Source organism: Rutidosis leptorrhynchoides, unplaced genomic scaffold, assembly GCF_046630445.1.
Source record: "Rutidosis leptorrhynchoides isolate AG116_Rl617_1_P2 unplaced genomic scaffold, CSIRO_AGI_Rlap_v1 contig192, whole genome shotgun sequence".
NCBI lineage: Eukaryota > Viridiplantae > Streptophyta > Magnoliopsida > Asterales > Asteraceae > Rutidosis > Rutidosis leptorrhynchoides.
In genome coordinates this window covers 20,625-33,352 of record NW_027266442.1, presented here as the reverse complement: position 1 = coordinate 33,352, position 12,728 = coordinate 20,625, and the positions used below count along the sequence as shown (strand labels likewise).

At 32.5% G+C, this 12,728-nt stretch overlaps 1 protein-coding gene across 1 annotated transcript; it reads right to left on the bottom strand.

Moving 5' to 3' along the window:
• Positions 1-9,345: 9,345 nt before the first annotated feature.
• LOC139881758 (uncharacterized) lies at positions 9,346-10,881 on the bottom strand. Its single transcript, XM_071866172.1, has 3 exons — positions 10,723-10,881; positions 9,941-10,021; positions 9,346-9,636 (listed from the first exon to the last, which is right to left on the bottom strand). The coding sequence occupies exons 1-3, from the start codon at positions 10,879-10,881 to the stop codon at positions 9,346-9,348; spliced, it is 531 nt and encodes a 176-aa protein (XP_071722273.1).
• Between the last annotated feature and the right edge of the window lie 1,847 nt (positions 10,882-12,728).

Sequence of the window (12,728 nt, the reverse complement as noted above, 5' to 3'; positions counted from 1 at the left end):
TCAATTCTGACTGGATCAGCACACTAGAAAACCTCAACTCTCAGGTCGGTACCGTCAACCTCAAAAACTTGGAAGTAAAGAATTGTTCCCATCCTAATTTATGAGCATGGGAGAAATTACCGAATCCCCGTATGGCTAATCTGGTACTCACCCCTTCAATGGTTGGAAAACAGTATAAACGGCAGGAATCAGGGAAGTATTTCTTGAACCTCCAATCAGGATTAGAATCCTACCAATTCTTCACAATGTGTGAGGTAGCCTCGCTCCTTGGAATAAAACCTAGCTATTCCTTTCGTAAGGCCTGAAATTACAAAGAGATAATAAAAAAACTTAAATCAACTAATCAATCCTTCATATAAGTAACAATTAAAATGACCATGATATTACATAATGATAATGTACACTAACTATTGCATCAACCCCATGAATATGGTACTCTGATATCAACATTGTAACCACCCTACGGTTTGGTAGAATCATCATCACAGACATTTTCGCTTGAATAGGGAATAATAAGCCGCAAAGTGTTATTCACCTATTCATTAAACATGATATACCAAAATATAAGACCGATTGAATACATCAAAAGTTAATTACAAAAAAAACAATGTTGGGGGGACCATATGGCACAAGCCAAACCCTAGTAGCTCCTATTTCGACTACAACTACCAATTACAAAACAAAGTAAATCACAAAACTTTCAAATCTATCTATTCCTTAATGCGACAACTTGAACTACAAATTGCATGTACATTATCACTTAAATAGCAACTATGTACAACTACAACTACAACTACAACTATCAAAATCGATCAGAGCTCATTCATCCACAACAAACCATAAACTCAAAATAACAAAAAGAGTGCATTAAACTAAAAGAACCATAAACTCAAAATAACAAAAAGTAGAATGGAAATTATACCTTAAATCAAAGAAATTAGCGCGCGTTGGCGAGGAAGTAGAACGACAAAAACGTGGAATGGGTTTGAGAAGATGAAATTGTGTAGAGTATTTGACATAGTGAGTAAAAGGGGAAATTAGGGTTAAACGGTAAACGAAAGAGGAGTGGTCGAGTGAGTATTTATATGACATTTAAAGGTTTCAATCAATATTAAGGGAAAACTGAAAAGTTAATTAATTAGTATTTCTGTTCATTATGGCCACATGTTTTTTAGCGTGCCTACAATCTACAGCCTATAGCCATGGATTTAAAATCGTGGACAGATAACACTCTCTAGGTTTTAGAACAATCGTGGTGTATTCCGAAAACATTGCAAATCAAAATCAGTTTAACTCAGACCGAGTAGATAACTAATAATTAAATACCTTGATTAATTACTTCAGTTCATATGAAGTTCACAAAATACTTTAATTAAAACCTAAACTACAAGCACTAATACTTAGATCACAAAAGTTAAATAACGAAAATTAAACTATCTGATTTACTAATTAGTCATCAGTCTCTTCATCTTCATCCTCCTCTTCATCAACGCCGTCGTCGTCATCATCCTCCTCTTCATCTTCATCATCATCCCCTTCGTAGTTGTGGTCATAAATACCATTGCCTTCCGATTCTGCGTTGCTATCAAAACCATTCACCTCAGCGGGTGTTTGTTCCGTCCCCATTTCATAAGACAACTGTTCCGAATCATCGAAATCGAAGAAGCTCCCCGACTCTTTAGAAAAATCGTTGTATCATGAACCAAATGGATCATCATAAAAATGGTGTTCCAATTTTTTTCTTCTTATTTGGTGATGATGCGTCGGAATTATCACCCCTCTTCCTCTTGTTACGAGATGAAGATTTCATGATTAATGTAGATATGATTATGTAACCCTTTTTTTAAAAAATAAGTTTATGTTCTGGTTTGATTACAGAGTAGAAGATTAAGTGAAAGTACTATAAAGACTTATGCCAATGAATGTGAAAGGTTGTGCCTTGATTAATGGCTGTGTCTGAATTCCAATTGATTGTGAAGGGACCTTTTTGTCCGACTTTTGATCCTCAAAAATATGACAGAGAACTGTCTCAACGGTTTTCTAAGCGTGGTGTATTCTACTATTACGCCATGCCTATTTTCCCTTATCAGAAAATCGTACCGTAAAATATCATACGGCACGGTTTTTTACTCGTGGAAGAAAAATAAACCACGGCCAGAAATCAGTAGCTGTAGGTACCCTTCCGCCACGATTTTCTAGCCGTGGAGACGTGTAGCATGGCGCTAGCCCTATTTTCTACTAGTGATTGGTCTACTCACAACCATGAATTTTCACATGTATGATTCTTAAATATAATGAAAGAAACTATTAAATCATTACATTACCCTTAAGAGTAAAGATTTCGTAACTATTCCGATTTCCATCTACATAGATGTACTAATGTCAAAAAAGGCATAATGAGATCACATAAAGTCTATAGATAAAAATACCGATCAAATGATGTTCTTCTTATATGATCATCTTTCTCGATTAATATGGAACTGAAACCTTACCAACTTGGTGTCAAATGACGTTCTTTGTAGTTTGTGATCAAGGGGATCACCAAGACAAGACTTCGAGCATTAAAAAATCAGTGTTCTTTCGTTAGGTGTCTGTACACTATATGCTCATTGTAATTGGACTTTGTTTCATAGATTAGTGCTTTTGTTTATTATTCAAGTTTATTTATCCCTCGCTTTCTTTACATGGAGGTGTGTAGAAATTCTTCCTTGCAATTGGTGGATTTTTTTATGACGGAACACAAACTTAATCCCTCCCAATATTTATAAGTTCTCAAATCTCTTTTATATTTTCCTCTTTATTATAAAAAGAAAATGCAAGGAACCTTTTGTACTTTACCTATCTGTATCCATCTTCGCGCAAGTTTTTTTCTCTTTTATGCGTCTTTCTCATTTTTAACGTTTCTTTCCTTCTTTCTTCGTATCCAAATCTGTACATCGAATTAAAGAACATAGTGATTAGATTCTGAATTTGAACTTTTCGATCGTAACGACCAGCTTCAGGGCTTTCCATTATACAACATCACCTAGAACGTCCGAGAATTTCGCAAGTGCAAAGTAAACCTTCAAAAACATAATATCTAATGAAAGGGAAGCTCGTAACTTCATCGAATATTGAATTTTTAATGCATCATTTAAATTAAAATTACACATATTGTAAAATTCTTATTCTTTTTATTAATGCTTCAAAATTTTACATGTAATCTATTCTTCAAGACTAAAACGCATACATGATCATCTAAAACATGAACCGACGAGCTAGTGAAATTCTACACTATAGGCTATCTTCTGTCACATAAATGCAAAAAACTATTGATAAAGAACAAGTCTGGTTTGCGAAGCTCGTCTTTCGCTCATCGTCACTATCGACCTTATTTTGATGGGCGAGCCCAAAGTAAAGTTTCAGATCAACAAAAAACATGTTTGGGCTCGAAAATACGACTATCGTGGTCGTCACTAAATGATGAATCCAGTATTGTGAACCTTGCAAATTTCATATGTATGCAAGAAGCACCACCGTTCGAAGATTTATAAATTCTTGATCAGCCTCAGCTATATTATCGGATTCGATCATCCTTGTATGTCTCACGCCATGGCTTTCGAGAATTCAATTAATAAATCTTTTATCTGTGCAAGAACAAGATAGAGTCTGACATGAATACATTATTGTCATATATATATATATATCCATATATAAATAAAAAAGCATCAACATAATTGAATTGACAAAATAAATTTTAAAATCACAATCATAAATTTATTTCAAGAATTATAAAAATGATGCAAGTTATTGCCATAAATGCTAAGCTTTATGATCTCAAGCCTAAAAGTCATATATATTGTAGAAAAACTTTATTTAAGAACAAGATCTAATCATAAAAATTTTTGTTATAAAATAGAAATCACTAAATATATAAGAACCTTAGGATATACATACCTCATAAATTATTAATTCGATTTAAAATGATATCACAGATAGATGAATCAAAATTTATGTTTTTGATTTGATAATATCACATCAGCGTAGCGATCATATCAGCTAGAGAAGCAATCGTTAAATTGACTAGTATAAGAGATTTAGTGAGAGTGATGAAGGATGATACAAAAATAGGAAGAAAAGTATCCGATGGAATCAAAATTAAGAGAGGCTACAAAAGTCTTATATTTTTTTATTAGTTATAGGGTTATTTATACATTCAAAGAAATTAGGGATTCAACATATTTTATTTAACAACTTAACCTTTTGTTCATATATTATTTTTTATTTCTAAAATAAATCCTTGTAAATACATTACATTAAGTTTTATGTTACGCTAACTTAACTTCCTTTAATACAATATAAAGTCGGAAATTTTATTTGTCTAGGCTTAGGGTTTAGGATATTTTTTGTCGTCGTACGTCAATAACTAATAATAACAAAAAAAATCATGCATTCTTTAATATTTTTAAGTTTGATTTTAATATTTTCCATACCACATGTAATAAGATAACCAAAAAACAAATATTCTACTACAAGACCTTATCGATACGTTTGAGAAAAAGAATTGGTCTACTCACAATCATGAATTTCCACATGTATGATTCATAAATATAATTAAAGAAACTATTAAATCATTATATACCCTTCAGAGTAAAGATTTCGTAACTATTCCGATTTCCATCTACATAGATGTACTAAAGTCAAAAAAGGCATAATGAGAGCACACTAAGTGTTTAAAATAAAAAAATACCGATCAAATGATGTTCTTCGTATATGATCATCTTTCTCGATTAATATGGCACTGAAACCTTACCAACTTGTGTCAAATGAAGTTCTTTGTAGTATGTGATCAAGGGGATCACCAAGACAAGACTTCAAGCATTCAAAAACCATTTTTCTTTCGTTAGGTGTCCGTACACTAGATGCTCATTGTAATTGGACTTTATTTCATAGATTGGTGCTTTTGTTTATTATTCAAGTTTATTTATCCCTTGTTTTCTTTACATGGAGGTGTGTAGAAATTTTTCCTTGCAATTGGTGGATTTTTTATGACGGAACGCAAACTTAATCCCTCCCAATATTTACTCCCAATTTTTATATTTTCCTCTTTATTATAAAAAGAAAATGCAAGGATCTTTTTGTACTTTACCTATCTGTATCCATCTTCACACAAATTTCTTTATTAGGCCTTTCTCTTTTATCGGTCTTTCTCATTTTTGAAGTTTTCTTTCCTGCTTTCTTCCTATCCAAATCTGTATATTGGACTAAAGAACATAGTGACAAGATTTTGAATTTGAACTTTTCGATCGTAACGGCCAGCTTCATAGCTTTCCATTATACAAGATCACCCAGACCGTCCGAGAATTTCGTAAGTGCAAAGTAAACCTTGAAAATCATTATATCTAATGAAAGGGAAGCTCGCAAATTCGTAAAATATTGAATTTTTAATGCATCATTTAAATTAAAATTACACACATTGTAAAATTCTTATTCTTTCTATTAATGCTTCAAAATATTACATGCAATCTATTCTTCAAGAGTAAAACGCATACATGATCATTTCAAACATGAACCGACAAGCTAATGAAATTCTACACCATAGGCTATCTTCTGTCAAAAAATGCAAAAAGCTATTGATAATGAACAAGTCTTGTTTGCGAAGCTCATCTTTCTCTCCACCGTCACTATCGACCTTATTTGATGGGTGAGCCCAAAGCAAAGTTTCAGATCAACAAAAAACATGTTTGGGTTCAAAAATACGACCGTTGTGGTTGTCACTAAATGATCAATCCAGTATTGTGAACTTTGCAAACTTCATACGTATGCAAGAAGCACCACCATTCGAAGATTTATAAATTCTTGATCAGCCTCAGCTACATTGTCGTATCCGATCATCCCTTGTATATCTCGCGCCATGGCTTTCAAGGATTCAATTAATAAATCTACTATCTGTGCAAGAACAAGATCGAGTATGTCATTAATACATTGATTTCAGTTATATATCCATACAAAAATAAAAATGCATCAACGTAATTGAATTGACAAAATATATTTTAAAATCACAATCATTATTTTATTTCAAGAATCATAAAAATGATGCAAGTTATTGTTATAAATGCTAAGCTTTATGATCTCAAGCCTTATTATTTCGACAATAAATGCAAGTTATTGTAGAAAAAATTTATTTAAGAACAAGATCTAATGATAAAAAAAATTTGTTATAAAATAGAAATCATTAAATATATAAGAACCTTAGGATGCATACCTGGTACATAATTAATTCGATTTAACATGATATCACACATAGACAAACCAAAACTTATGTTTTTTATTTGATAATATCACATTCAACGTAGCTCATATCAGCTAGAGAAGCAATCGTTAAATTGATTGGTATAAGAGATTTAGAGAGAGTAATGAAGGATGATACAAAAGTACGAAGAAAAGTATACGATGGCTTCAAAATTAGGAGAGACTATAAAGGTCTTACATTTTTTTATTGGTTATAGGGTTATTTTTACATTCAAAGAAAATACGGATTCAAAATATCTTATTTGACAACTTTAACCTTTTTTTTCATATATTATTTTTTATTTATAAAATAAAACCTTGTAAATACATTACATTAAGTTTTATGTTATGCTAACTTAACTTCATTTAATACAACATAAAGTCGGAAATTTTATTTCTTTAGGCTTAGGGTTTAGGATTTTATTTGTTGTTGTACGACATTAACTAATAATAACAAAAAAATCATGCATTCTTTAATATTTTAAAGTTCGATTTTAATATTTTCCATACACATGTAATAAGATAACCAAAAGACAAACATTCTACTACAAGACCTTATCGATACGTTTGAGAAAAAAATTGGTCTACTCACAACCATGAATTTCAACATGTATGTTTCATAAATATAATTTCTTCATTTTACTAAGACCTATTGAAGTGTTGATACATCCTATAAGTTCTACATGGTAAGAATTTCTAATACCTTTACTAAGAGCTAAAAACATTAACATGATACGTAATTAATGATACAAAATCAAGACTTTGATTATGAATCTTGAGCATTATTTTTCGTCATATCAACAAGAATAAAATCATTAACAAGATAATGGTATCATGCAAGATGCCAAATGTTTGGAGAAAAAACACATGAGTTCCTATTTTTTAAAATAAGAGAGACATTCAAGATTATGTTAACTATTGAGGTATTAAGCTCATTAGTGACACTATAAAACTATGGGAGTGTGTCATTAAACATAAAATGAGAGCTACTACTATGATATCCGATAATCAATTTGGCTTCATGCCTAACTGGTCGCTATGGAGGCTATTTTGCTTGTTAGGGACTTACAGAGAAGTATCGAAGCAACAAAAATACTTGTAAATGGGTTCATCGATCTAGAAAAGTCATATGATAAAGTCTCTAGAAATATCTTTTGGTGGGCATTGGCCAAACAAGGAGGTATTTATTGTATATATTAAAATTATCCAAAATATGTATGAAAGGTATGGACTAGTGTCAGGATGAATGGAGGAGACATACATGATCCTCAAATCATGCTTTGATCCTCAAATCATGCTTTTATATTATTTGGTCATTGGATTCAAATAGACAAATTGTTGACTTATTGATCATCTTTGACCCGACGATTTTACGTGTCATTTATTCATTGGTTGTCAAAATTTTGATGTCTGTACTGATGACGACGGTGAAGGATGTGATAACGACGGCGAATGAAGTAACGATGAGGACGACTCTGGAGAAAGGTAAAAAACGAACTGAAAGACACGATTTTTAGCTTGTTTATGAAATGATTATTTAGGCTTGTTTTTTTAGAAGGGAGAATTTCGAGCTAAAGTCATGATTTTTGGTTGTTTACAAGGTGTATAAAACATAGGTTTTTCCAAAGGCTGCAGGCGATTTTTGATTGTTTGTTTTTGCTTGTTTATGCCTTGAATTTTGGGGTCTCATATTTTGTTTTCAGTGTCTTTCTTAGCCAAGCCGGAACTCTAGAAGTACTACCTCCGTTCCAAAATAGATGCAAATTTTTCAATACAATTTGCATTGAAAAATTTGCATCTATTTTGGAACAGAGGGAGTATTAGTTAAGATATGTATGTATGTATGTCTTTAACCTGTCTATGAGAATCCTATTTACTTAGAAATTGGCATACTGCTTTTTGAAGCTCTTCTTAACCGTCTTTGAAAGCATATACGGTTTTATTAAATAAGTGATTGAACCTTATGGACAAATTGGAATTCAATCTCTTCTTACAATATGCAGACAATGTAGCAGTATGATCAATCGTTATAGCATTGCCTAATTTGCTTTCATGTTTTTTATAGGGAGGATTGAAATTGGAAAACGGAGAGCAGTGAAGAATTTGACTAGGATTTACTTTATCAGTGCCAGCCAGAAGTAACTTATAAAACCTTCAATCGTTATAGCATTGCTTAATTTGCTTTCATGTTGTTTTTTCTCTAGGGTTGTAACTAAAACCTTCAATTACAAAACGAGAATTGGAAAGCAGCGGCTGTGCATATGGCAAGGCGGAGAATAGAGGCGAGCAGCGGAGACAATTCTACGAAAGAAGAGATAAGGCGGAGTTAAAAGAAAGTGAAACCATGCGAAATTTTTTTAACAGTTTAATTGTTGAGAGCTAAGGAGTTTAGAAAAGTAACGTAGGTTAGGTAATAATTAAGTGCTGACTGAGATTAATTTTTACACGTTAATCTTATTAAAATGATCAACAGTCCTAACATCTAAAGACCTTCATGTATGTTTTGCCCTTCTTCAAGATTTTTTTTCCCTCATTTCTACAACATTGAAATAACAATCCGGCACTATTTATACTTCCAAAATTACATTCCAAAACACTTTATTCTCGCCCAACAAGGATACATATGTCATCACGGATGGATTCTCCTTCAATCACAATATTCAAAAACACCTTTTGGAATCTCATTTCGAGCCACTTTGGTTGCACGAGCCTCCATACTAGTTTTTATTATTAAAATCCAAACCAATTGCAACTGTGCCAAGTCCAGGCCAAGGACTAGTGGTCAAGTATGATCCTTGCCATCAATCAAAACCTAAAGAAGAACACTCAAAATTGAGAATTGATCAACAGTGCTTCACACTACTTATCCATATATACAATATTTTTCCCAAAGCAATAATTGTTATGGGATAACAATACTAATGAATAAATAGAACCAAACCGCTAGACTAGCAGCATACTTTTGCATCAGCTAAAAAAAACATTTCAATACTTTTTAGTCATACAAACTATTTGACTGTCAAAAACCAACAAAACATAAAAGATCAGCAGTTTAGCAACTATGGAGAACAAGAATTAGTAAGGTGCCCCACCACGGCCTGGACTCTCAGTATGCATATCCATCGAGTCACTCGGAGAGTCCAGATTGGGAGAAGGTACATTGGCAGATGACATGAGATTATTCAACTGGTGGGCCCTGCCTGGTGGCGACGAGTGGTAGTGCTGGAGGTTACGCCGAACAGGACTGGACAGAGCATTGGAGAAGACTGAGTTCTTGGTTTGCTGATCGGAAGATAGTTGGTTCTGCTGAAAAGGAACCCTGGGAGATGCTGGTGGTGGCTCCTCTATCGAGTAATCAAGCTCGTTCTATTGAAAACATAAACAAGTAGAATATAAACATAACCAAGACTGAATAGCAATATCTTGAGCCTATCTGGGAAAATAATATTTTGGCATCAACTAAATATTCACAGGTTATTCAAATGATGACTTGATATTATTGTAAATGGTTTCAGTTCATTCACACAGGATTCAGTAATTGACCCTTTAATAATGCAAATGTTGTCCAGCAAGTGATACTACATATAAAGCAAAGCAAGCAAAAAAAGGACTATCAAAGAATAGCCAACAACTTTTTGGAAAGAAAAAAAAAGTGTGAAAACAAGCATACCTGCAAGTATGCAAATATATCAACTGTTGCCACTCTTGTTCCTTCTTCTTGCTTTCTCAATATCCACTGATAAAGTTTCTCCTGCAAAATAAAAATGGTAGTGGCATGTCAGAGCAGCAATACAATATTTCCCTTCATTGAAAACATTTGTAATCTTTTGCTAAAGGATAAGAGTAACATAAGATGTTTGATGTTTCTAACACATTCACAAGCCATGATAGAAATTTGAAGGCACAATGTAACCCAGTGATTTCAATTGCTGTAGGATTCGAAAACTTAAAAAAAAATCATCGCTCATGGTTTAGCAATCTCCAACTTGACATGGTTCTCCAACTTGACATGGTAGACATCAATATATCACGAACATCATAAACTTAAAAAAAGAAATAAAAATGAATATCAGAATGAAGCAATTATGTATGCTAGCTCAATATTGTTCATTGACAGAAATATATATATACTAAAAACTTTTTATGAAAAGCCAAAACCAAATTTGACATAGTAGACATCATCAGTACATAAATGACAATTCGATCAAGCAATTCTTATGCAAGCTCAATCTTGTTCATTGACAAATAAAAAATAAACAAACTTTATCAAACCCCAAAACCAAATTTCAAAGTTTTCCAGCAAATTAAACAATCTAAATACAACACCCAACATATAAATCAAAGCTCTACTCTTCCAATCTCTCTGTTCAAATCAACTACCAAAGAATCAATGATATAATCCGTAAATCCGAGGTGATCGAATCATAATTGGGAGGAAAGGGAAGAACAAACCAGAGCGTTACGTTCACCAGCCTGAAAGAGGAGGCGTTGGTGGTTCATAGCCTGGGTATGTAGCTGAGATAAAGAATTGGCGGCACTGCAAAACGAGGAATACATAGAGCGGTCGACCTCGTCGAGACGCGTGGCATCTGATTTCCTCTTCTTCGCCATTTGATGAACCCTAATAGAATGAATTTTTGTCAATGAAATGGAAATGGGGATTTTGCGTTAGACGAAGGACAAAAAGAGGCGCAAGCAAAAGGAAAGAAAGCCAAGCCAAGCCAAGTTGGTGTCTTTTGTAGATGGCAACGTGTGGATATTCCGCCAATTAGATGACACGTGTGCTTCTTCTTTCCTTCTGTGGGTCCTACTTCAACTTTCAACGTGGATAAATTGTCCGTAACACATTTTTTTTTTCCGGTAATAATATTAATCGGATCAAAAGTTTCCTTACAACACAAGCTTCAGAATGCGTAGAATTAAGTCTCCAAAGGACCTAGCAAACAACACCTATCATAATAACATTGTCATAATGTATATCCAACTCCTCATTAAAACCAGCCGGAAGTTTAAACAGACTCATGACGTAAGTAGGAATTGATTGCAACACCGACTTTATAAGAACTTCTTTCTCACTAGGCGAGAGAAACTTGTCTTCCCATCCATCCAACTTACTTTTTTAAAGGAGGCTCTTTTGCTCCGACCCATCAACATCTGCATCCCCAAGTAATTATGTGCATGAGGATTCTCTACTTGTTGTCGTCTTTGGAGGTGAATACTCTGTGGATTTTATGCTAATTTATCTCGTGATCATGCCTCTTGAAAAGGATGTGTAAAATGCTGGTTTTATGATTGTCTTAGTCTATGATCCTAGAATTGATTATGCTTGTTCGTCTATCAATTTCTCTCGCAAAAACAACCATTATAGTTATGTCAAGTATTCGTCATCGACCTTTCGTAGATCATTTCAGAAACAATGAGCAAGTTTTTCTTCACTCGTGCATATATATTTAACCTTTTAGAGCAAAGAAAGAAGTTGAAGGACCTTGGTGTCAATCCAGGAAACCTTGAGTATTTGTGTGGAGTTTCATGAAACTTTAAGTTATTTATTCCTTTTATTTCACAATAGATGATGTTTTGAGTTCAAATAGCATTATGTAATTAATTAGATATAGTGTGGGTAATTTTATCAAAGAATTTCTCTTCTCAAGCTATACATTATGTTTTATTCAATTTAAAAAAGTTTAAGGGATATTTTTTTCATAAAAATATCTTTAATGCTTTTGATTAATTACACCATGCCATTTTAAACAAAAAAAATCAAGTATTATGAAATAGAGATAGTATTTTTCTTCCGTCCTTATGTTTAATTACTTTCTTTCCTTGTATGTCACATTCTATTTAAAGACTAGAAACCAATCGGCCTCATTTGTTTGGACTTAATAGATCTTAATGAGTCTTTTAATTTGAATCATTCAGATTTATGTCCACTAAGAGTGTTTGTTTTTTTAAGATTTGACCACTTATTGGATATTAATAAGTCTGAACGAATAAGTGATGGAATTCTGACTTATTTCCATTTAGATCTTTAATATTCGTGTGTTGGTGCAAAGCTCACCTCTATATATGGGTTCGATTCCTAAGTCCAACCTTTCCTCCTTTTTTATTATTTTTTTCTCATTTTTTTATTTTTTCATTCTACTATATGCTACTAGTAATCACCTGATAGGTCTCCAATATTATATATAAAATAAATTTTAGAACAAAATTTTATTTATAATCTCGTAATATATTTTTCACTTTTATTATACGTAAAAAACAACTACTGTACTTTTAATTTATATATCATTGTAGTAGTTATCTTTCATATTTTCAAATTTTTCCTTTGTATCTTTTAATAATTAAAATGAGAATGAGTTGTTATCCTAATATTTTTTTATAATTTGAGTTTATTTTTTCACTAAATAAATATTTAGTATTTTGTTTAGAATAAATTTAATATTTTAATTTTAATTTAA

Excerpts from the sequence above, each read along its gene's own strand:
- LOC139881758 (XM_071866172.1), bottom strand. The coding sequence starts at position 10,881 with ATGGCGAAGAAGAGGAAATCAGATGCCACGCGTCTCGACGAGGTCGAC. Across the intron at positions 10,022-10,722 it reads CTGGTGAACGTAACGCTCTG|GAGAAACTTTATCAGTGGAT; the intron begins GTTTGTTCTTCC and ends TTTATTTTGCAG. Across the intron at positions 9,637-9,940 it reads ATATATTTGCATACTTGCAG|AACGAGCTTGATTACTCGAT; the intron begins GTATGCTTGTTT and ends TGTTTTCAATAG.